Below are 25,027 nucleotides of genomic sequence, written 5' to 3' on the forward strand. Positions count from 1 at the left end.
TTCCAGAATATTCCCATCACACCCAAAGAAACCCTGTTCTTATAAGCAGTCAGTCCCAACTCTCCCCTCCGCAATCTGCTGGCCACGACAAATCCACTTTTTATGTATGGATTTGCCTGTTCTCCACATTTCCTATAAATGGAATCAAGCAATCATTGAGTAGCCTTTTGTGACTGGCGTCCTTAACTTAGCATGATGTTATCGAAGTTCATGCATATTGTCATGTGTTGCACACTTCATTTCTTTTTTTTTAAACTTTTATTTCTGAGAGTATTACAGATATTTCTCTTCCCCCCCACCCCCACTACCCACCTCCACCTGGTTCTTGCCCCATCCCAGTCCATAGATAATGCATTATACATATAAGTTCTTTGGTTAATCTCTTCCCAGCTCCCTTCCCCCATTCCCTCTGAGATGTGTCAGTATGTTCCATGTTTTCATGCCTCTGGTTCTATTGTATTCATCAGTTTATTTTGTTCATTAGATTCCTTGTTCATTTCTTTTGATTTTTAGATTCAATTATTGATAGATAAGCATTTATGGCCATTTTATTGTTCCTATTTTTTATCTTTTAATTATTCTCCTCCTCCTCCTCTTTCTCCTTCAGGAAGACCCTTTAACATTTCATGTAATATTGGTTTGGTATTGATGAACTCCTGTAGCAGCTTTTCCTTGTATGGGAAGCCCTTTATCTAACTTTCAATTATAAATGATAGCTTTTCCAGGTAGAGTAATCTTGGTTGTAGGTTCTTGCTTTTCATCACTTTGAATATATTTTGCCACTCTCTTCTGGCCTACAAAGTTTTTGTTGAGAAATGACCTGACAATCTTATGAGAGCTCTCTTGTAGCCTGCAAAGTTTCTGTTGAGAAATGACCTGATAATCTTATGAGAGCTCTCTTGAAGGTAACTAGCTGCTTTTCTCTTGCCACTTCTAAGATTATCTTCTTGTCCTTAACCTTTGGCATTTTAATTATGATGTGTCTTGGTGTGTGCCTCTTTGGATTCATGTTGTTTGAGACTCTCTATGTTTCCTGGATTTATTTCTTTCATTAGGTAAGGGAAGTTTTGTGTCATTATTTTTTCAAATAGGTTTTTTATTTCTTGTTCCCTCTCTTCTCCTGGTATGCACATGATGTAAATGTCTGTACACTTGAAGTTTCCCCAGAAGCTCCTTATGTTATCTTCATTTTGGGGGTTCATTTTCCTTTTTGATGTTCTGATTGGGTGTTTTTTACGTCCTTGTATTCCAGGTTTTTTTTTATTAAATTCTTGGCATCCTCTGTTCTACTGTTGATTCCCTGTAAATTATTATTTATTTCAGTTAGTATGCACTTCATTTCTGACTGGTCCTTTTTTATGTTGTTGATGTTTTCACTAAGTTCCTTGAAATTCTCACCAAGTTTCTTGAAGTTCTCATTAAGTTCCTTGAGCATCCTCTAAACATGGTTTTGAACTCTGTATCTGATAGTTATCTTGCTTCCATTTCATTTAGTTCTTCATTTGGAGATTTCTCATGTTCTTTCATTTGTGACATGTTCCTTTGACTCCACATTTTGGCTGCTTCCCTGTGTTTGTATTAGGTAGATCTTCTGCCTCCCAGACTGGGTAGAATGGCCTTGTGTAGTAGATGTTCTGTAGGGCCCAGTTGCTTAGCCTCCCCAGTCACCTGAACTGGGCACTCCTGGTGTGACCCTGTGTGAGCTGTGGTACTGCTCTATTGTAGTTGAGCCTTGGTTGATGTAAGCATCACTGGGAGGCATTGACCTCCAGGCCTACCCCTTGGGAAGATTAGCTCCAACTACAATAGAAGAACTGCTGTGCAGAGACACTCATATGAAGCAGGACGTGCATCCATGAGGCCTGTTGCTCCCTGAGTCGGTGCCTTGGGTGTGCTGCTCAGGGATGAGTAGAGTTGTAATCTGGTATGGTCTGAATCTGTCCACCAGATGCATTGGCTCTGGGGCCTCCCAGGAAATACAAAGTCACCCATTGCCTGGGGCCACCTCACAAGTGCTACAGAGTGTTCTGCAGATGGCTGCTACTTGTATTGGGCTTGGAAGTTCCCAAAAGAGGCCAAGGTGTGAAGGATGTCAGGCTGGTGCTAGTACCTTTAGAGGTATGTGGCACACTGACTCCAGCTATGCTTGTTAGAGAGATTTTAGAAAAGTCTGAAGCCTTAACCAGGGCAGGCTGTTCATATGGAAAGGCCACTGCAAACTGCTTCGGTGGGTCAGTAAATTGGATGGGGCGTGTTCTCAGGGAATCACCAGGGTGAGCCAGGCTGATGGAAATGCAGCTATGGCTGCCAGTCAGCTCTGCAAGGGGGAGATATCAGCATAGGAACAATGACCCCTGTGAGCACCCTGTCTGGGAGAAAGCACACCCAAGTTTTTGCTGTGATTCCAGATAATCCAGTTCCTCCCTGTATGTCCCTGAATCCCTGTCCCTCATCCCCAAGAGGGATTGGGTCTGAGTAAGTTTGTACCCTGGCCCTTTAAGGTGAACTTCCTGGGTCTCTATGTCACAAAGCCACAATCCCGGCTGGTTTTTGTAGCCCAAAGTTATGGGGACTTCTCTTCCCAGCTCTGGAATCCTGGGCGGGGGGTTGTTGTGGGGGAAGGACCCCTTGATCCTCATGGGAGACCTCTGCAGTTGAGATATCCCTTCTGAGTAAAGAAAAAGTCACATGTGGTAGTCAGATCAACCTATTCAGTGCCTCTGCTCTTCCTACCAGTCTCAATGTGTTCTTTTTTTCATTCAGTCTAATAATTCATATGGTTGTATGTATCAAGAATTCATTGTTGTTGTTTTTTTTACTGAGCAGTATTCCACCCTTGTAGGGATACACCACATTTTATTAATGAATATGTTGATGGGCATTTAAGTAGGTTCCATTTTTGGCTATTACAATAAAGCTGCTATAAACACTGATGTACATGTTTTTCTATGAACATATTCTTTCATTTCTCTTGAGTAAATGCTTAGGAATAGAATGTTGAATCATATAGTAAGTGTATGTTTGACTTTATTTTCTTAAAGTGTTTTTGGAAAATTGGTGTTATTTCTGCTTACATTATTATTATTATAATATCATTATAACTTTCTTCTGCAGCCAACACAGCTAGACAGTGAATGAGACCTAAGTAGGGGCGACTGGGGATTAAGAAAAGGACAGACACATATACAAGTAAAGCTGGGACCATGTGGGACACTGTTCTCAAATGGAGAGACTGTGACCCAGAGCTAGTGCAGCACTTTTATTATATACAGCATGATTCCAGGAAGTTTTAGTAGAGTTTAAGACAAAAGGGAATTATGTTAAGTCATGCTTAAAGATTAAGCTGCATTCTTTCTTTTTGTGGCTTCTTGTAATTGTCAGGCCTGGCTGAGCCTGGATAATTGCATCTGCCCCTGGCACCTGAGTGAACCTAGATAATGGCACCCATCCCCTGGTGCCTGAGTTTAAAGTCAGGACTGACAACATTTCTCACCTTTGGCAAAGTATGTTTCCAGGGCATGGCTTTGCCAATGCTGCTGGATTCAGCTGACAACCTTTGCTCAGGTGCTTTCCCAGGCACTCTCCACATCTCCCTCTTTTTTATATTTTAAATGCATCTTATGAACATCTTATTTGAGCCTTTAGACTTGGGATCACAGGAGCTTGCTGCTGACTGAAAGAAAGCAGAATAATATTAGTGATGCACAAAGGAATCCTACTAGGTACCAGGCAGTGTGTTTTAACATATTCCATGGATTAAATCTTTTTAAACCATCTAGCAATTCTTTTGCTAGCTTCATAGGAAATATAATCTCATTATGACTATTCTGAATGGCTTGAACATGTTTGTGTAACTGCACTAGATCTATACTGATATTATTATGATGCCATATTCCCTGTAGGTGCATTTTTATTTTATGCCAATTCCATAGAGAACTGTTAAAGCGGGATGAAGTTACACAAATATATGTAGAAGCAGCATGGCATTGCAGCTGCTGTCTAATCTTAACACTTTCTAATTGATTGTCTAGTCCTATAACTACAGCTTCCAATGCATTTATCTTTGTTTCTAGGTTTTTGTCTATATCTTCTTGATCATGAAGTATAGCCGAGGTGTTCTGAGCCAATTCATTAACAAACTTTGCATTCTGGATTATCTGGGTCAATGCGAGAGACGCAGTCACAGCAGATGTGATAACAGTAACTGGGGTAACAAGACCAAAAATAATAAGTCCCAAGGCACGCTTTTCCCAGGACAGCTGATAGTGCAGTTCCTGCAATGTCTGGAGGCCCGTATTATGATACCATTTTCCTGTTATGTTGGTAGGAAGCATAATAAGAGAGGGTTGTTTTAAAATTAATATATCTTTATTCAGATTAAGCCTGGAAACACAGCTGGTAAGGTTACAGTGTTGGCATTGGACAGCATAATGGGTGTCTAATCTGGTGATGTTCACATTTCCAGTCACCAGTACATATGGGGGTTGGACACAGACTGGCAAGCCATAGCAAAGGCTCGATGAACATGCTCTTTAATATCAACTAAGGAAGAGCTAGTAAAATTAAGAAAGTCAAGGGCAATGGCTAAACACTAAAGATCTTTCTGTAAACCTCCTGTTTCCGTGGTCAGGGCGTTACCCACAAATCCTCCTGGTGACATAGACTCGTGATGGGGAGGTTTAGCATCAAGCCTGTGAGACCAATCCAATACATACAAGTCAGAGCCAGAAATATTATGTCTTACTGGTACAGGGTGGGCACAATCTTGCCATTGAGGAAATGCTCCCAGCTCAATAGTGGTGCTATTAGCACAGTGGGGAAGTGTGGGATGCTTATCAGACAAACATCGGGTGGCATTAGGAAACCCCAGTTTAGTAACTGTGAATATATTTTCCCAAGTCCTAGGGGCCTGCGACATTAGCAACGTTTGGGCCCCCATAGGATGTCTTATTTTCTTGGCCAAGCTGCAAACATTCTGAAGCCCCCTTTCAAGAAAGGCAAATAGGGAACTCTCCACTAAAGCCATTATAAGTATAATTACCTCGGGAAGAAGGATTTATATGTCAGTTGGAGCCCCCCTGACCATATTATTGTTGTGAGTAAACATGGGTATTGGTTCCCTGGGCCAGGTGGCTGGATTAACCACAGGGGGATCTTGAACATATGTCCAGTAAGTTTCTGCTGCAGACGTACTTACCTGGCAGCTGACAAGTGCCAGCATAGCGATAAAAAGGGTGGAGGGGGTTACCTGAACCCCCTGTCCTTCTACCACTTGCCGAGCATCGATGGTCAGCTTCTTCAGTTGACCTCATGTGGGGACGCTGGCTTCTCTGGTGGCCTTGGTCACCCCCCCTCTGCTCTTTTTCTTCTTCAGGGTCAGTGGCTGAGCCGGAATTATCACCGGAGGCATGATCTTCAGCTTTTTGAACAGCGGGATGTGCTGTTCTCTAGGTCCATGGTCATGATGCACCACTTGCTCTGGCTCCCAGATGGGGTTAGAATCGCCTTCTGGAAAGATACAGACATGGCCTTTTCCCCACATTTTCACAGCCCTTTTTGTAAATCCTTCCATCGCACCTTATTGGCAGATGCCATGGTACCAGGAGCTTGATGCTTCTCGGCTGCTGTGTGACCCTTATTGTCACAATTCAAAAAATTTAAAGTGTAAAGGGCATGATTTAACTGATTCTGTGGAGTAGGATAACACCCATCTCCTACTTTTTGTTTCTGTAACTGAGTCTTCAGGGTTTGATTAGCTCTTTCTACAATTGCCTGTCCCTGGGGATGACAGGGAATTCCTGTTTTATGCATTATTTGGTATTGCTTGCAAAACTGCTGAAAGGAGGAGCTAGTATAAACAGGTCCATTGTCTATTTTTATTTCTAGGGGCCATACCATGACTGGAAAAGCAGCTAGGCAGTGATTTATTACATATATATTTTTTTCTTTATTGATTTCAGAGAGGAAGGGAGAAGGAGAGAGAGATAGAAACATTAATGATGAGAGAGAATCATTGATGAGAGCGAATCATTGATTGGCTGCCTCCTGCATGCCTCCTACTGGGAAGTAAGCCCGCAACCCAGGCATGTGCCCTTGGCCGGAATCGAACCTGGGACTCTTCAGTCCGCAGGCTGATGCTTTATCCACTGAGCCAAGCCGGCTAGGACTACACAGTCCCATTGTTTAGAGAGAGTGTTGTTAAGTCTGCAAAAGCTTTATGAAGAGTGTCTAAATCCTCATGAGCCAGCAAGATGTCAACCACATAATGGGTGATATATGCTTGGGGTGTTGCTGCCATATGGGACGGATAGTTGCATCCACAAAGTCCTGGCTTACTGTCCTGTGTCATTTAATCAATTTCCTCTTAACATTTCTTTCTACAAACTTCCTATAACTTCCACAGACATTCTTACAACTTTCAGAAACATTCTTACAACTTTCAGAAATAACCACCTTTAGAAACCACCTTTTCTCCTTCAAAATGCATAGCCATGCCTTAGACCTTCCATTATGTAATTCTACTCTAATATTCTTTCTTTCTGTCATACCTTCAGCAATTTTCATAGAACTTTTCTTTCTTTCTTTTTCTTTAAAATGTATTAGAATTCTTCAATCTTAGAAACCTTAATTTATCAATAACCAAAAAGTAAACAACCAGCATTTCTTAGATTAACATTTATGAATGCACTTGAAATGCACTCTTACTTTGAAGAAAATATACATTCAACAAAGTACAAGGAACATTCTGTAATAAAAACTAAGAGTAGGCAAAGTAAAACTTGTCTATCAATCAATGTTTCAGTATTGTATGCTGTCTTAAAATATTTAAATATTTATCATTTAACCCAGCAATGCTCCAAAGTCTTTAGTTAATAAAGACTGGAAAATTATGTATAGGTATGTGAGGCTGGAGAAAGGCAGGGGGAGTAGAGAGCAGGTCCAGCAGCCTGTTCTCAGTCTCTAGCAGCTGGGATTTAAACTGCTACATTTTCCCTTAGAGATAACATCTAAGGTTACTGCTGTGGCTTCTGTTCCTGGCCTTCCCGGCCAGCCCTTCCCTAGGCCACTTGTTCCACACTAAGTTCAGTCCAATTGGACTTCCACATTAATAATCTCCAGGGGTAAAACAAGTCGTAGCCAACGTTTGCCAGTTGAGAGAAAGTAGAGCTTCACTAGCCACGGAGTCAAGTAATCTCTGTACATAGAAACAGAGGTTTTAAACTCCTTGAGGATTTTAAAAGGAATAGGCTCATGTATTTGCAGTACCTGCTCTGGATTGGCAGGGTCTGGTCTCTCTATAACAGGTTACATTGAAAATCCTGTAACATCCTCTCTGGCTCACCTTGCCTCCCATAAGGTCAGCTGTAAGGGAGACAGCATCAGCTAGGAAGTTACTTTCACTTTGGGTCACATGCCTGCATCGGGCCCTAAAAACTGGTCAGCTAGGGTCATTTCCACAAAACTGCCAGCAAAACCTTCCTCATCATCTGAGTCATCCTGCTCACGGTGATGATTGTCCCGCTCTGCCTCAAACTCTAGCTCCCACTCTTAACTAGGGGGTTAAACTTTATCAGGTGGGCTTTTGACTGCTGTCGCAGGAGTGACAGGCAGAAGAGGAAGTGGTGCAGAGGGGGGAGGTGGTGTTTTTAGAGATTCACATCCTTCTACTGTATGTTGCAGAGCCGTGGCCACACCCTGTTTAGACATTCTTAAACTCTCCTGTGCCAGATCAAGGCAGTCATGAATTAGAGACCATAGTGCAAATGTAGGAACAGGAATTTTTTCTGGACCTTCTGATGTGTATTGGTCATGGAGGCCTGGGCTGGCCAGGGCTGCAGAAGCTTGGCTTCCTCCATCGCTGTGGGCAACCCTAGCCTCCTGCTCTTTCCAGCTCCATGGCTGCCGCCATTGCTGCAACTGCTTTCCAACCTTTTCCCAGGTCTGTAAGTTGACGGTTCCCTCTTCAGGAAACCAACGGTAAGTTTCATTAACAAAACTCAAGAAATTAAGGATTTGACTATGCTTAATAGAGCATTCTCTAGATTTGAGCATTGTCTTAAGCATTTGAGTACAAAGTTCTCTCTCCTGAGACCCTGTATTTCCCATGTTTTAACCCGAGCTATACTAATCTGCTCCTTCCCTTACTTCTTCAATTCGTTGTGCACACCTCAAAGCGTCTCCTCATTTTATTGCTTCAAGTTCCCCTGTTTTTAGGTCCCTGTTCTAGTGCCAGTTCTTCCACAGCCAGCACAGCTAGAGAGTGAACGAGACCTGAGTAGGACAACTGGGAATTGAGAAAAAGAAAGAGACAGACATAGAGACATTAAGTAAAGCTGGGACCAGGTGGGACACTGTTTTCAGATGGAGAGACAGTGACCCAGAGCTAGTGCAGCCCTTTTATTACATACTAGAAGCCCGATGCATGAAGATTCATGCTAGAATGGGCTTTCCTTTCCCTGGCTGCTGGCACCACTTTTTCACTCTGGCCCAGCCCCTTTCTGCTCAGGCCCTGGAGCCGCCTCTTTCTACTTCAGCCCCACCTTCCCATGCTGCCCAGAGGCCCTGAGAGACCAGGGGTGGGGCAGAACACCTGCGTCCCGCCTGCCCCCGTCACTTGGCAACTGTGTATGCAAATTAACTTCCATCTTTGTTGTGTTAATTTGCATATCACTCCTGATTGGCTGGTGGTGTAGCAGAGGTAGGGTCAATTTACTTGTTTGTCTATTATTAGGTAAGATAGCATGATACCAGGAAGTTTTACTAGAGTTTAAGACAAAGGGAAATTATGTTAAGTCATGCTTAAAGATTAAGCTGCATTCTTCATTTTTGTGGCTTCTTGTAATTGCATCCACCTCTAGCACCTGAGTGAACCTACATAATGGCACCCACCCCTGGTGCCTGAGCTAAAGATCAGGACTGACAACATTCCTCACCTTTGACGAGGTATGTTTCCAGGGCATGGCTTTTCTGACGCTGCTAGATTCAGCTGACGACCTTTGCTTAGGTGCTCTCCCAGGTGCTTTCCACATAACTTCATATATTTTACACTATCTAATAAAAGAGTAATATGCAAATTAACCATCACTCTGCTACACCCACCAGCCATGCCCACCAGCCACGCCCACCAGCCAATCAGGAGCAAATATGCAAATAAACCCAACCAAGATGGCTACTGCCACAGAGAGCAGGAGGGAGGCATGGGTTTCACCCGCAATGGAGGAAGCCAAGCTTTCCTCCTGCTCTTGCCAGCCTAGGCCTCCACTCAAGGCTACAAAGTTTCAATTATAGAAGATAAACAAATCCCAACAGAAATGGCTGCCGCCATGGAGCAAGCAGAATGCTTGGCTCTGCTCCAGGCTACAAAGTTTCAGTTGTAGAAGATAAATAAACCCCAGATACCAGGGCCTCCACTTGGGTTCCAGGGGCCGTGGCTGGCCTGCAAAACACCACAGGCCCCTCACCCAGGCCACCCCACACCCCAAGGGAACCCCCACCCTGATCCAGGACACCCTTCAGGGCAAACCAGTCGGCCCCCACCTGTGCACCAGGCCTCTATCCTATCTAATAAAAGAGTAATATGCAGATTGACCATCACTCCAACACACAAGATGGCTGCCCCCGTGTGGACACAAGATGGCTACCACAAGATGTCCAGCAGGGAGGGCAGTTGGGAGGAACCAGGCCTGCAAGGGAGGGCAGTTGTGGGTGATCAGGCCAGCAGGGGAGGGCAGTTAGGGGTGACCAGGCCTGCAGGGGAGGGCAGTTAGGGGCAAACAGGTTGGCAGGGGATCAGTTAGGCATCAATCAGGCTGGCAGGGGAGTGATTAGGGGGTGATCAGGCTGGCAGGCAGAAGCGGTTAGGGGCAATCAGGAAGGCAGGCAGGCGAGCAGTTGGGATCCAGCAGTCCTGGATTGTGAGAGGGTTGTCCGACTGCCCATTTACGCCCAATCCCGGTTGGCAGTAGGACATCCCTCCCTCGAGGGGTCCCAGATTAGAGAGAGTGCAGGCTGGGCTGAGGGACACCCCCCCCTTGTGCATGAATTTCATGCACCGGGTCTCTAGTATTGTATATAATTATGTAAATAGAATTCACCTATGCAAGGTAGATTTTGATGTAGTTTTCTACTTTGGATGACATTATTGAAAACATATATTGCCTAGCTAACGCTGTTCATCAACACTTTACAATTTTGTTTACTTTAAAAAGTATCATGTCTCTTTAAATATTGTTTGTGTGTGCTACCATTTGGTTTGTTACTTCAGACTCTTTAATAAGGCTTATTTTCATTCTTCAGCAGATGTTGACCCTGCCATGTGCTTTGTGATCTCATACACACTATCTTACTTTGCATCTCCAGGTTGTATATTTGTTAGCTCTCCAGTGACTTTCTGATGATGCTTGTTTTCTATTTATGTAAACAAAAAACCTTAACATGATTGAAGGAATAATGATTTTAATTTAATGAAATGTTGACAATCATGGCTACATATTGTACTCTATTATTATGGCCAGACATTTCAGGTGATATGATAGAAATGCTTCCATAATTAAGACTTAAAGGATTTTAGTTTTATAACACAGAAAGTACAACTTGGACAGAGTCCAAGAGTAACATTTGTAAAGCACCATGTAGGAATTAGGCTCAGTTTTTAAAAGGAAAAGCACTATATATGTATACCCATCCCAGTTTGTTTTTAAAATAGCCAGGATGAAAGGCCCAATGGAATTGGTAGGTGCTTTGGGAGAGTGCAGAGAAATTTAACCATCAGTTCACATGCTGTCTTAAATACATACCAAGCACTTTTAGCCTTTTGCGCTTGTAGGGCTCTAGCGCATACTGATTAATGTTAGTAGGGAAATCGTTTTTAATCTGTATTTGAAAATATTACAACCAAATGTGTCACTATTTGAAAGGTATGCAAAAGCCTGACCTAATTTTTTTAATGACCAAGTGCATTGATGATAAATATCTTGCATGCATAAAACATTCAAAGTGAAAGAGACTTTAATGTAAGAGTTGGAAACATTCATAGCATTGTTTCAGGTTTCACATGGCCACTAACCTTTAAAAAACTACCACTTGTTATGATATGGTGTGGTATCCAAGAATATCCACAATGATTTGAAAAGGCTATTAAAGTACTCTTCTGTTTTTCAAGTCTGTATATGTGTGACATGGCCAAATTTTCTTTATCTACTCAAGCACAACAACAAATTACAAAAGACTGAGTACAGAAGCAGATATGAGACTCCACTATCTTCTATTAAGGCAGACATTATAGAGATTTGTAGGGAAAATGTCACCTTTTTCAATGTGGCGCATATTAGGGTTTTTGGCCAGTGATGCAGGCTGTGAAGGAATTCACAACTAAAAGAGGAGATAGATGCAGAGAGAAAGTTTATTTTTACTTTCCCCTAAGGGAAAGGGCCCTTGTATTGCTGATCAATACAAAAGCGAAGAACAAAAACTGCCTTCCCCTTCTCCCCCTTTAAAGCTTTAGCTGCTGTTGCTAGGTGACAAGGAAGGGAGGGAGATTCTTTGGGCTGAAATTGAGCAGACATTAGGGGGGTTGTCCATTAGTTCTTCAGGAGACAGTCCAGGCAGATGTCTTAGGGAGGCGTCTTATCAGAATTTTTCCCAAGCCTGTAAAACATGCTTAGAGTAAAAGTTATGAAGAGTTCAAAAGAGGCTTGTTTGAAGGGGAGGGAGGGAAAAGGGAACTTTTTAGTAATTTTCCCTGAGTTGTAAACCAGCAGGGAGGAGATGTATTCAATAATGTAGCCTTGAGAATACCTTGTCTTTCAGTTTTAACGGAGGAGTTGTTTAAGTCAAAGGAGCTAACAATGTTGGGGTTTAATTACCAGTTGCTTCTCATAAATTGTGGAAGGCTACAGCAAAGGAAAATAAAGGCCTTTTTTTCCTGTCCTTACAGTACATATACAATGGAATATTACTCAGCCATAAGAAAAGATGAATTACTGCCATTTGCTACAACATGGATGGATCTTGACAATATCATGCTTAGTGAAATAAGTCAGATGGAAAACATCAATAACTTTATGATTTCACTTACATGTTGCATGTAAACTGAAAACAAAACAGAAAAAAAACACACAAAGAGGTCAAACAGAAACTCATAGACACAGACAACAGTATGTTGGTTACCAGAGGGAAAGGGGAGTTGGGGAGGTAGCAACAGGTAGAGGCAGTCAAATGTGAGGTGACAGAAAGAGATAATTTTGGGTGATGAACACAATGCAGAATACAGATGACTTACCATAGCATTGTACACTTGAAACCTATATTCATTTATTAACCAATGGCAACCCAATAAATGTAATAAAATATTTAAATACCATCTTTTACAATGTTTTTATTTTTGAAATATAATTATTTTTTCATTAAAACATTCATTACTAGAGGCCTGGTGCACAACATTTGTGCACTGGGGGAGGGGAGGCTCAGCCTGGCCTATGCCCTTTAGCAGTCCAGGAGCCCTTGGGGGATGTCTGACTGATGGCTTAGGCCCACTCCCATGGGGAGCAGGCCCAAGACGGCAGTTGGACATCCTTAGCGCTGCTGCGAAGGCGGGAAAGGTTCCCGCCACCACTGCTACTCTAGCCAGCTATCAGCCTGGTCTGTGGCTGAGCGGCTCTCCCCCTGTGGGGTGGGAGCACACTGAACACCAGCGGGCAGCTCCTGCATTGAGCGTCTGCCCCCTGATGGTCAGTGTGTGTCATAGCGACTGGGCATTCTGCCGTTCAGTAGCTTTGCATATTACCCTTTTATTATATAGGATGTTAACATAATAGTTTTATAATAGATTTAAATGAATTAATAAAATATTTTAAAGTTTCCATTTTGTTTTTTATTATGCTAAATATCAGTAGAAATTATTGATGTAAAAAATACCTATTGGAGCCGAGGCCGGTTTGGCTCAGTGGATAGAGCGTCGGCCTGCGGACTGAAGGGTCCCGGGTTCGATTCCGGTCAAGGGCACGTGCCTTGGTTGAGGGCACATCCCCAGTGGGGGGTATGCGGGAGGCGGCTGATCGATGTTTCTCTCTCATTGATGTTTCTAGCTCTCTATCCCTCTCCTCTCTCTTCCTCTCTGTAAAAAATTAATAAAATATATTTAAAAAAAAATACCTATTGGAGATTCTGAATAATTTTTAATAGTGTAAAGAGATTTTAATAATGGTGTTCTAGACTAAACTATCCAAACATAATTTAGGAAGTAAGCATAGTTTTATAATTAAAAATGTACATGTTTTGACTTAAAGCGGTATTTTGATTTGAAGTGTTTTTCAAATGGCAGTGTTAAAGCAGGTTATGTGGTTATCAGACTGTATTATTTTAAGTCATATTTTTTGGAAACATTTCTAAACTTTCATTTTTAATTTATGTCTTTAAAATACAACAAAGGAAGCATAAGATGAAACAAAATATTTGTAAATCTGTATAGTTTTTGTGTGGGACATTAATGTTTTTTTTTTGTGTGTTTTTTTTTGTGTTTTTTTTTAAACCATGGCTAGTTTTCTGAACAAGCTAAATAAGGTATAAGAATGCTGAAAAAGATGTATGACAATCTGGAATATTACTGGTATCTTATATACAGAATGACTTAAACCAATGAAACTTTATTTAAAAAATGTATAATAGTACAGGCCATTGTCATTTTAGAATGTATGTGGATGTTAATCCCTTGTAATGAGAGCCCTTTGCCTATTAGTGGTACTTGTTATGTAGCATCTGATGGCCATATGGTTAGTGAGGTTTAGGTTTTTTATTTTTAATTTTTTTCCGATAAGCAGGCGGTCACCATCAAGTTACTCGGAGGCCCCTGGCTGGGTTAGGGCGGGCGCTGCACAGGTCACCTCTGAGCAGGGCCACCTGCTGGCAGGTTTTGAGCCTCACTCCCTGCAGGCTGAGCTCAGCCTGGCTCCTCCCCAGTGGCCGCCCCACAGGGGTCCTCTGGCTGCACAGGATGATCTGGTGCTGAAGCCCCTTAAATCTTGCCCCTGGACTAGGGAGACAGATTTGGGGCAAGACTCCTGTCTTCTTGCCAATGGACTCACAAATAAAAACTCTTTCTTTTACCTCCTTGGTTAACTTTATTCCTAAGTGTCTTAATTTTTGGTTGCAATGGTAAATGGGATTATTTGTTTAGTTTCTCTTTCTGAGAGTTCATATTGGTGTATAAAAAGCCATGGATTTTTGAATGTTCATTTTGTATCCTGCTACGTTTCTGGCAACTTAGAGAGAAATGCTTCCCACCCTGCAACAGGCCGCCAAGAAAGAGAAAAACGTCAGGCGCTGCGGGAGGAGTCTCTCTGTGCTTTCCTTTCTTCAATAGTATAAGCCCAGGATGTGGGGACTAATGAAATGATGCATCTAAATTAGTTAGCACAAGTCTGGTACAGCATATAAGCTATAATTATTATTTACTATTACCATCTGACTGAGTTGACAAAAAAGAAAGAAAACAGCTCTTGAGTCTTAATGGTTCAAGTGCATAGTCAATGTTCATGAAATGTTTGGAAACTGGGTGATGAATTCAAGCTTCAGAAGACACACGGAGGAGTGGAGCTTTGGAGTGGTGTGTCACCTCTGCCTTCTCATGTCTCAGGGTTGGTGCCCACAGGGCCAGCTGCCCTTGTGACATTTGGATGGGACAGCCCAGAGGTGGAACTGACACAGTTTCTGTACTTTCAGCAAACACTTTTGGAGTCCTAACTCTGGTGCCAGGAACGTGGCGAGGCAATAAGGAAGCAGTGGTGGCAGGTCACATCCTCTAGTCCTAGAAGCTGTCCTCAGGCCCTGACTTGTCACATCTCATGTACAGTCTAGCTCCTTAAACTGTTTGTAGGTCATTATTATTTTTTTTAAATTTTATTGGGGTGACATTAGTCAACATGAACATATAGGTTACATGTGTGGATTACTAATTTACAAAATCTGTATATAGGACCATGTTCCCACCACCCAAAGTCAAATCTTCTCTTGTCACCTCATATTAGGACCCCTTTCTTCCCTTATCCCCCTCCCTTTGGCAACCACCACACTGGTGTTTGTGTTCATCATAAGTTTCAGTTTTATATTCCACATATGAGTGAAATCATATGATTCTTAGCTTTCTCTGTTTGACTTATTTCACTTCACATAATGTTCCAAGGTCCATCCATGTTGTTGTAAATGACGCTATTTCATCCTTTCTTATGACCGTATAGTACTCCATTGTGTATATATACCACATCTTTATCCAGTCCTCTATCGTAGGGCACCTTGGCTGTTTCCAACTCTTGGCCACTCTGAATAATGCTACAATGAACATAGGGGTGCATATATCTTTGCCTAGAAATGATTTTGAGTTTTTCGGGTATATACCCAGGAGTGGGATTGTTGGGTCGTATGGTAGCTCTATTGTTAATGTTTTGAGGAATTGTCTGACTTCTTTCCATAGTGGTTGTACCAGTCTACATTCCCACCAGCAGTGAGTGAGGGCTCCCTTTTTCCACATCCTCTCCAACTCTTGTTGTTGCTTGTCTTGTTGATAATGGCCACTCTAACTGGTGTAAGGTGGCATCTCATTGTAGTTTCAATTTGCATTTCCCTGATTGCCAGTGAGTTTGAACATCTTTTCATATATCTAATGGCTGTCCGTATGTCTTCTTGGGAGAGGTGTATTTTCAGGTCTTCTGCCCACTTTTTGATTGGATTGTTTGTTTGGTGTTGAGTTTTAGGAGTTCTTTATATATTTTGGAGATTAAACCTTTGTCAGAGCTATTGGTTGAAAATATCATCTCCCATCTGGTTGTCTGCCTGCTTGTTCTGTTGTCCATTTCTTTTGCTGTGCAGAAGCTCTTCAGTTTGATATAGTCCCATTCATTTATTTTTGTTTTTACCTCCCTTGCCTTTGGGGTCAAGTCATTAAAATGTTCTTTAACACCAAGGTCCATAAATTTGGTACCTACATTTATTTCTATGTGATTTTTAGTTTGTGGTGTTATATCTAAGTCTTAGATCCATTTAGAACTAATTTTTGTATATGGGGACAAACTACAATCCAGTTTCATTCGTTTGTATGTGGCTTTCCAGTTTTCCCAGCACCATTTATTGAAGAGATTATCTTTACTCCAGTGTGCATTTCTGGATCCTTTGTCGAAAATTATCTGTCCATATATGTGTGGTTTTATAGCTGGGCTCTCTATTCTGTTCCATTGATCTGTGTATCTGTTTCTCTGCCAATACCATGCTGGTTTGATTATTGTAGCTATGTAGTATATTTTGAAGTCAGGTAGTGTGAAACCTCCAGCCTTGTTCTTTTTTTTTTTTTTTTTTTTCAGGATTGCTTTGGCTACTCTGGGGCTTTTGTGGTTCCATACAAATCTGATAATTTCTCATTCTATTTCTTTAAAAAAATGACATTGGGATTTTGATGGGGATTGCATTAAATCTGTGTATTGCTTTGGGTAAAATGGCCATTTTTCCAATCCGTGAACATGGGATATTTTTCCATTGCATTGTGTCTTTTTCAATCTATTTTACTAATGTTTTGTAATTGTCAGTAAATAGGTGTTTACATTTTTTGTTAAGTTTATTCCTAGGTATTTTATTCTTTTGGTTGCAATTGCAAAAGGAATTGTTTTCTCTATTTCTCTTTCTGAAGTTTTGTTGTTGGTATACAGGAAGGCAATGGATTTTTGTACATTGATTTTGTATCCTGCAACTTGATTGTATTTGTTTATTGTTTCCAGTAGTTTTTGGGTAGAGTCTTTAGAGTTTTCTATATACAACATCATGTCATCTGCAAAAAGTGATGGTTTGACTTCTTCCAATACTATTTGGTTGCCTTTTATTTCTTTCTCTTGCCTTATTGCTCTGGCTAGTACTTCCAATACTATGTTGAATAAGAGTGGTGAGAGTGGACATCCTTGTCTTGTTCCTGATCTTCGGGGGAAAGCTTTCAGTTTTTCACCATTGAGTGTGATATTGGCTGAGGGTTTCCCATATATGGCCTTTATTAAGTTGAGGTACTTTCCTTCTCGTCCTATTTTATTGAGTGTTTTAATCATAAATGGATGTTGTATCTTATCAGACGCTTTTTCTGCATCTATTGGCAAGATCATATGATTTTTATCCTTTCTTTTGTTAATGTGGTGTATTACTTTATTGATTTGGGAATGTTGAACCATCCTTGTGCCCCTGGAATGAATCCCACTTGATTGTGGTGTATTATTTTTTGGATGTACTGTTGTATTCAATTAGCTATATTTTGGTTAGAATTTTTGCATTTGTATTCATCAGGGATATTGGTCTGTAGTTTTCTTTTTTGTGTTATCTTTGCCAGGTTTTGGTATTAGGGTTATATTGGGCTGGTAGAATGTGTTAGGAAGTATTGCCTCTTCTTCAATTTTTTGGAAGAGTTTACAAAGAATAGGCTTGAATTCTTCCTTGAACATTTGGTAGAATTCGCTAGTGAAGCCATCTTGTCCTGGATTTTTGTTTTTTTTTGGGAGGCTTCTGATGGTTGTTTCAATTTCCTCACTGCTGATCGGTCTATTTAGATTTTCCAGTTCTTCATGATTTAGTCTAGGAAGGTTATATATTTCTAGGAACTTATCCATTTCTTCTAGATTATTGAATTTGATGGCATAAAGGCTTTCATAATATTCTAGTATTTTCCTTTGTATATCTGTGATGTCTATGGTGATTTCTCCTCTCTCATTTCTGATTTTGTTTATATGTGTCTTTTCCCTTTTTTCCTTAGTGAGTCTAGCTAGGGGTTTGTCAATTTAATTAATCTTTTCAAAGAACCAGTTCTTTGTTTTATTAATTTTTCTACAGTCTTTTGTTCTCTATTTCATTTAATTCTGCTGTAATTTTTATTATTTCCTTTCTTTTGCTTTCCTTTGGATTGCTTTTGATCTTCTTTCTGTAGTCTTCTTAGGTATGATGTTAGGTTGTTTACTTGGAATTTCTCTGGTTTCTTGAGATAAGCCTGTAGTGATAGAAACTTCCCTTTTATTACAGCTTTCGCTGCATCCCAGAGGGTTAGATTTGTTGTTATCATTCTCGTTTGTCTCTATATATCTTTGATATCATCTTTTACTTCTTCTTTGACCCAGTCATTTTTTAGTAGTATGTTATTTAATCTCCATGTATTTGTAGGTTTTTTTTACCTCCTTTCTGCGGGCGATTTCTAACTTCATGGCATTGTGGTCAGAAAATATACTTGGAATAACTTCAATCTTTTTGAATTTGTTGATGCTTGTTCTGTGACCCAACATATGGTCTATCCTTGAGAATGTTTCATGTGCACTGGAGAAGAATGTATAATCTGATGTTCTGGGATGAAATGTTCTGTAAATGTCAATTATATCCATTACGTCTAGTGTTTCATTTAAGTCTGATATTTCTTTATTGATTTTTTTGCTTGGTTGATATGTCTAGAGTTGTCAATGGAATATTAAGGTCTCCACCTATAACTGTGTTTTGATCTGTTTCTCCCTTTAGTTCTGTGAGTAGCTGTTTAATATATTTCGGTGCTCCCTGGTTGGGCGCATATATATTAAGAAGTGTTATGTTTTCTTGATGTAGTGTTCCCTTTATCATTATAAAGTGTCCATCTTTGTCTCTTGTTATCTTTGTTATCTTGAGATTTATTTTATCAGATATAAGTATGGCTACATCTGCTTTATTGTGGATGTTATTTGCTTGGAGAATCATTTTCCACCCTTTTACTTTGAATCTACCTTTGTCTCTGCTGATTAGATGTGTCTCTTGTAGGCAGCATATGGTTTTGTTTTGTTTTTTTGATCCATTCTGCTATTCTGTGCCTCTTTATTGGTGAATTTAGCCCATTTACATTTAGGGTAATTATTGATGTATGAGGATTTCTATAGCCATTTTATCTTTTGTTTTCTGGTAACTCTGTGCCTCCATTGGTTCTTTTCCTTAATACTTTTATATGTTGTTTTTGTTTGGTGGTATTCCACACCTCCTTCCTCTTTTTTTTTTTTTTTTAATTATATGTCTTGTTTGGGGAATTTCTGTGTGTGGTTTCCATTAGTTTTATAAAAAGTGAAGTTGCATATATATACCATAGTTTTTTCCCTTTTCAGTACATCTGATCTTCATCTTCCTTTGCCTGTCCATACCTGTCCCTCTTCCCCTTGTATGTTTTTATTGTCACAAATTATCCCTGTCTATGCTGCGAATTTTTGGGAATGCTACTGGTAGAGTTATGACCTTATGTTCTTTGTTTCAGGTAGAATAACTCCCTTGAGTATTTCCTGCAATGGAGGTTTTCTAGTGATAAAATCCCTCAGTTTCTGTATGTCTGGGAATGTTCTTATTTCTCCTTCATATTTAAAGGATAATTTTGCTGGATATAATAAGTGTGGCTGGTAATTTCTGTCTTTTAGATGTTTGAATATTTGGTTCCACTCTCTTCTTGTAGATTTTCTGCTGAGATGTCAAGTGAAATTCTGATGGGTTTTCCTTTGTAGGTCACTTCCTTCTTTTTCCTGGATGCTTTGAGGATTTTTTCTTTGTCACTAATTTTTGACAGCTTCATTACTAGGGGCCTTGGAGAGGGCCTCTTTGGAGGTGTTCTGTTTGCTTCTTGGATTCGAAGATCTAGTTATTTCCACAGAAATGGGAAGATCTCATCCACTATTTGTTTTAATAGATTCTGCATTCCATACTCTTTCTCTTCACGCTTCGTTATGCCCATGATTATGTTATTATTTTTATGGAATCAGAGAGGTCTCGTAGGGCTATTTCATATTTCTTAACTCTCAGGTCTTTGTCTTCTTCCCTCTGCATCATTTCTTTTACTTTTTTTTTTAAAATATATTTTATTGATTTTTTACAGAGAGGAAGGGAGAGGGATAGAGAGCTAGAAACATCGATGAGAGAGAAACATCGATCAGCTGCCTCCTGCACACTCCCCACTGGGGATATGCCTGCAACCAAGGTACATGCCCTTGACCGGAATCGAACCCGGGACCCTTCAGTCCGCAGGCCGACGCTCTATCCACTGAGCCAAACCGGTTTCGGCTGCATCATTTCTTGATTCCTAACTTCAATATCTAATTCTTGAAGTTAGGAATTCACTAATTCTTTCTTCTAACTGGTTGGTTCTGTTTTCTATGCTCATCAGTTCATTCTTAATTTCTTTAATTGCCTGCTTCATTTCCAGGATTTCTGCTATATTCTTAAAAATTCAATTTCTTTAGAGAAACACTCATTTTGTTCATTGATTTGTTTTCTGAGTGAGCTGAATTGCCTTTCAGCTCTCATTATATTTAGAACTGTAATCTTGAAATTTCTGTCATTCAACTCGCAAAATTCCGTGTGTTCCAGCCTCTTTTCTGAGCATGTTTCATTTTCTTTCTGGCCATCCTTGTTCTCCTTGTTCATGGCTTTCATTGTTCTCCTTTGTTCTCCCATTTATCTCTGAGTAGGTCTTCTACTCTATTCCAGTAGATGGCGCTGAATTGCAAGATTTTTTTTTTTTTCCTCTGTGGCCTCAGTTTTGAGCCTCTGTGGCTTCCATAGGGCTATACTGCTTCTGCTGTTTGGGGGTCAGGTTTGTTTTTCCCTCACAGTAATGGCAGTCCCTGACCTCCAAGGTTCTAGCCCAAGCACCCCTCCTGGGGTTCAGTCACAGAGAGAAACTGTGTTTCTACTGCAACAGCTCTTGGCCTCCAGGTAATACACTCCTGGAAATAACTCCAAGGGCAACGGGAGGGAGGTGAGATTTGGGAATCTAATCAGTGGCAGGGCTCTGTGATCTACTTTCTTTGCCTGAAAGCCAGCAGCCAGGCTCAGCCCTGGGGAGCAACTCTCTAGAGAGGATGTCTGCTGACTCGCAGCTCAGGCATGCAACTCAGATCTCATTCACAAGGCGCCCCTAAGGTTCAGACACTCTCTCACTGTTTGTGTGCTGGAGCACACAATGCCACCACTCCAGCCGCCATTCCAACAGCCAGCCACTTGCTGGGTTAACTCGCTCTTGGTCCAGACCAGCTGAGGAAAATGCCTGTAACTGCTGCTGTCCTTTCCCAGCTGCGCTGTGGACAAGCTGCTGCACTATCCCTTGTTCAGCTTCCCTCCCTTCTCTTGTCTCCCCGCTTATTCCAAGGAGCCCACCTTGGTTGTCCCAGTGTGCGGGTCTCTCAGGAGTGCATCTGTGTTGAGCAGGGACTTCTTTGTTGAGTTACAGGTGGTTATTTTGTGGAAATGTTAGGGGGAGAGGATAGATGCGCCCTTATGCTGCCCTTCCTCTGACGTCACTCTGTTTATAGGTCATTAAATGCCAGACCTTAGTGCTGCTATCCTTTCTTCTCAAAAGAAATCTAATTGTTACTTTTCCAAATATATAGCAGTTTCCTCCAAAAGCCTTGAATCTCATAATTACAACTCTAGTACATATAAACATTACTATACAATCAGTGTACCAATGCCTAAAATCCTGGCATTTATTATGTACTCAAATGTATAATAAAAACTTAAACTTTAAGTTACTTGCCAGTTAGGATGACAGGACTAATATAAAATATGTATATATTTTCCACACTAAAATATTAATTATGTTAATAAGGGTTGTTGTATTTTGAGGTGAGAATTACTAAGATCATTCTATTGCCTATAAATGAACGCATGAGGTTCTATACAATTGATTTTGGTGCCATAGACTATAAAATGCAAACTTAATTTATTATAATATTTGTGGAATCACTAAAAGGTGTTAGGTATAAAAATAATTAAATAAGGTTGAGGAGTATTAGAAGTAAATGAAAATAATAATGCTTTTTGAAAGTAGGATGGTTAAAAAAATTCAAAGTGGCATATTAAACAGTCATTTATAGCAATGAATTTTATAAAAAGCTTACTGGAAGAATAATATGATCATATCTAGAAAATTTTACTTATAAGTGAAAAAAGGCAAAAAAAAGAGTGGGCAATCAGTATACATTCTTAGGATATAAAAATACAAAAAATGTAATGGATATTAATATCACTTAGTAAGTATTGTGTTTAAGATTTAAAGTAACTAAGTCATAAAGTCATCCATATTACAAAGTTATATTTCTTGAGAAATAACAATTGAAGAATTTTGAAATCTAATATTGATCTACTGAAACTTGGTCACATCAACTCAGTTTTTCAACAGAGTGGAAATTTGCCATCTATAGGCCAGAAATTGACTGTATTCAGGAAAACAAAAGGCCTTTAAAGTGTTGATATTTCAGAATCTAACAAAATCTGTTATCTTTATTATTTTCTCCATTCTTTTTGGTTGGTGATCAGCAATTCTAACTTTATTGGTATTCCAGACAGGACAAATTCAAAGAATTATAGTAATTCCCTAATTGCTAATTTGATTAAAGACATAATGTAGTCCAATAATCTCACTTTGCTGGTAAATTATCTCAGTTTCAGAGAGGTTAAAGCAACTTATTCAAGGTCATCCTTGTTCTAGTTAAAGGCAGAGATGAACCCAAGTCTTCCAAATACCCAGAAAAGACAGAAATATTAACAATATTGTAAAAATTATTATGTACTGATGGTCTGAAGATTATGTTAAATTTCTTTGACCTTTCACCACATGTTAAGCAGGCAGGAAATACCACTTGGAAAACATGACAGCTTTCTTAGCGGAACCTCGGTTAATTTTGCCAGCCAGCATTACTGTTAGAACACATTGCCATTCCAGTATTTCAGTGAGGCCAGAGGAAAATTGCCACTGGGGGCTCATGCAAGGGGACAAAGGCTCTCTTTCTGAAATTTCCATTCAAAGGCCTAGACTTTAAAGTTAGAAGTAGCCTAGCACCCTGGACTTGTTTAAGCCACATTATACCACCAGGAACAATACGCTGGGGAGTAATAAACTCATGTGCCCTTTCCCTCTATGTTACTTACTTTCCTCTTTCTCTAACAGTCACATTACATGTTCTTTCTGAACCCCTTTGCTGTGAATGTCTAGGAAACAGCACAGTTAGCCTTCCACATGGTATGAATAATAAGAAACCCCTCCCCAGAGGAAAATGAGAGGTACACTGAGCAAAGTTTTCAGTGGGGCCTCTGCGCTGAGGCCCTCCAGGATATAAGGCATCTTACTAATTCCCTTCATGCTATAAAACCACACTCTGGACATTAATTTCCAAGCCACATTACAAACCTCTGCCTGGTGTCCATATTTTTCCTCTATCTTAGTTTAAGATGAAAAGGAAAATAATTCGGAACAAATGTATTTTTAGAAAGAAGAAACAGCTGTCTGGAAGTTTTCAAGGAAGTATCTCAAATTCTACAGGACTTGCATTTAATCTACAGCACCCAGAAATGCCCCAGGAATCCCTTCCAGTCGGCTTCTGGACCTGGTGGACAGGCAGCGGTTCCTCCCAGTTCCTCGTGGGAACTTGTAGCAATTTTCTGGGCAGGAAATCAGTCAAATCTGATGAAACCGGGCGTGGGGAAGTCCAGCCTCAGCCTCAAACACCCATGGAGCTGGGTCAAGTGAGGACATCAGTGGTGGGACCCTGGGGAGCCGGTCCAAGAGGGGTTGGGGGCTCCCCTTCAGGAACACTGGGTCGGGCCTGGGACCCAGGGTCTTGAAGCAAGGTGAGGTGACTTCCCCAGGGTCCAGGCTGCAGCTCCCATTGCTCCCAGGCTGGCTGGCACCACTTACCTCCAAAGCTGTTCGGGGACCTGGCGGGGTGCGGCGGAATGCGAGGAAGTGCACTAGGCTGCACCAGGCTCAGGTCTGCAGCCTCAGGGAGGAAGTGGTGTCATCCCTGCCCTTACCCCTCTGTGCGCAGACTTGGGGCGCTTGCAGCTGCTTTGCATGAGGTGCAAGGGGGGCGCCTGTTTGGAGACTCAGGATGGAGCACGACTGTGAAAAGTCGGGGCTGATCTGTCCTCCTCATTGCATTTGTACCTCATTTCCTCTTACTTGCACTGCACTGCAACCTTGATAAACCTGAGGAAAGAGGTGTTGTTATTATTGTTTGCTGTTTTTAAATTCTGGTAAAGCTGTGCCTTCCTGGCTAATCCCTCCCTTACTTGCACCAAGCGCCCCCTTTTCTAAGGAGTGTCCCTTGGAGAATTGACCTTCTTTGTCGCCTCAGTATATTAGTGGAAACTGGCAAAGGGATTTGGGGCCAGAAGACAGCTGGATAGAAGCCCAAGAACCGGTTATCTTTCAAAACTGTCTTTTTAAGTGTTTACTTCAGTGCTTTCTGTGCTTCCTCTTTCCACACAGTTGTGCAAAGGCCTCTTCCTGGCTGTGCGCATTCCGCCCCAGGGCATGCAGATCTGCAGTGCAGAGGGACCTGCGCATTCCACCAGACAGGCTGTTCCCTGAGTTCAGCTGACTTTGTGGGAACCCAGAGTGGTGGAGGGATTGGAGTAGGGGTGGGGACAGGCACACTAGGCAAAGGCCATTACTTTAGGATCAGATTAACAACCTTCTCACCCCCAAAGCTTAACCACACTCAGATGGCAGGTGAGGCAGTAGCCTCTCCACACATTGCTGGTGGAAATCCAAAATGGTAATGGCATGAGCCCTGGGGGTGGGGGTGAGGGTACTGTCAGGCAATAGCTATTTAATTTACATATGGACTTACCCTTTGACTCAGAGATCACATTTCTAAGAATGTATTACAAAGATTAAGTAATGAAAAGAATAATGCACATGCACAGGGCCTTTCTGGGCCCTCCTATTTTTAACAGCCAAGGACTGACTGGAATAACCCCAGTGGCCTTGGGGAGGGGAGTCTCCTGAGAGAACGTGGGGAGATCTGGAAATATAGCAGTGAAAATCCATTACTATTTGTAAATAGGGTACAAATCCCCTATACAGCTGTCTTCAAGTATTTCTATGTGGAGAGGTGGTAGATACTGTTAACTTAAAAAACCATTGAAACCTGTAAAGAATTTTTGTGAGTTTATTTGAGCCAAACTGTCAACATATGCCTGGAAGCAGAACCTCAACGAATTGAGATAATGAGCCAGA

At 41.0% G+C, this 25,027-nt stretch overlaps 1 protein-coding gene and 1 pseudogene across 2 annotated transcripts in view; one reads left to right on the forward strand and one right to left on the reverse strand.

The window, feature by feature from the left end:
* Positions 1–25,027, reverse strand: part of LOC308241432 (5-azacytidine-induced protein 2-like) — a 188,295-nt pseudogene that overhangs the window by 14,359 nt on the left and 148,909 nt on the right. The gene's annotated exons all lie outside the window — the stretch shown is intronic.
* LOC308255569 (uncharacterized protein) overlaps positions 20,613–25,027 on the forward strand; it is a gene marked incomplete at its 3' end in the record, with an annotated part of 82,540 nt that continues 78,125 nt past the window's right edge. Inside the window, exon 1 of the mRNA XM_080683184.1 lies at positions 20,613–20,721. Coding sequence (XP_080539310.1) covers positions 20,621–20,721 — 101 coding nt within the window. The 5' untranslated portion in view covers positions 20,613–20,620. The remainder of the gene's footprint in view (positions 20,722–25,027) is intronic.

The sequence above is a fragment of the Plecotus auritus genome (genome assembly GCF_963455305.1).
Source record: "Plecotus auritus genome assembly, chromosome: 1".
NCBI classification, from domain to species: Eukaryota; Metazoa; Chordata; class Mammalia; order Chiroptera; family Vespertilionidae; genus Plecotus; species Plecotus auritus.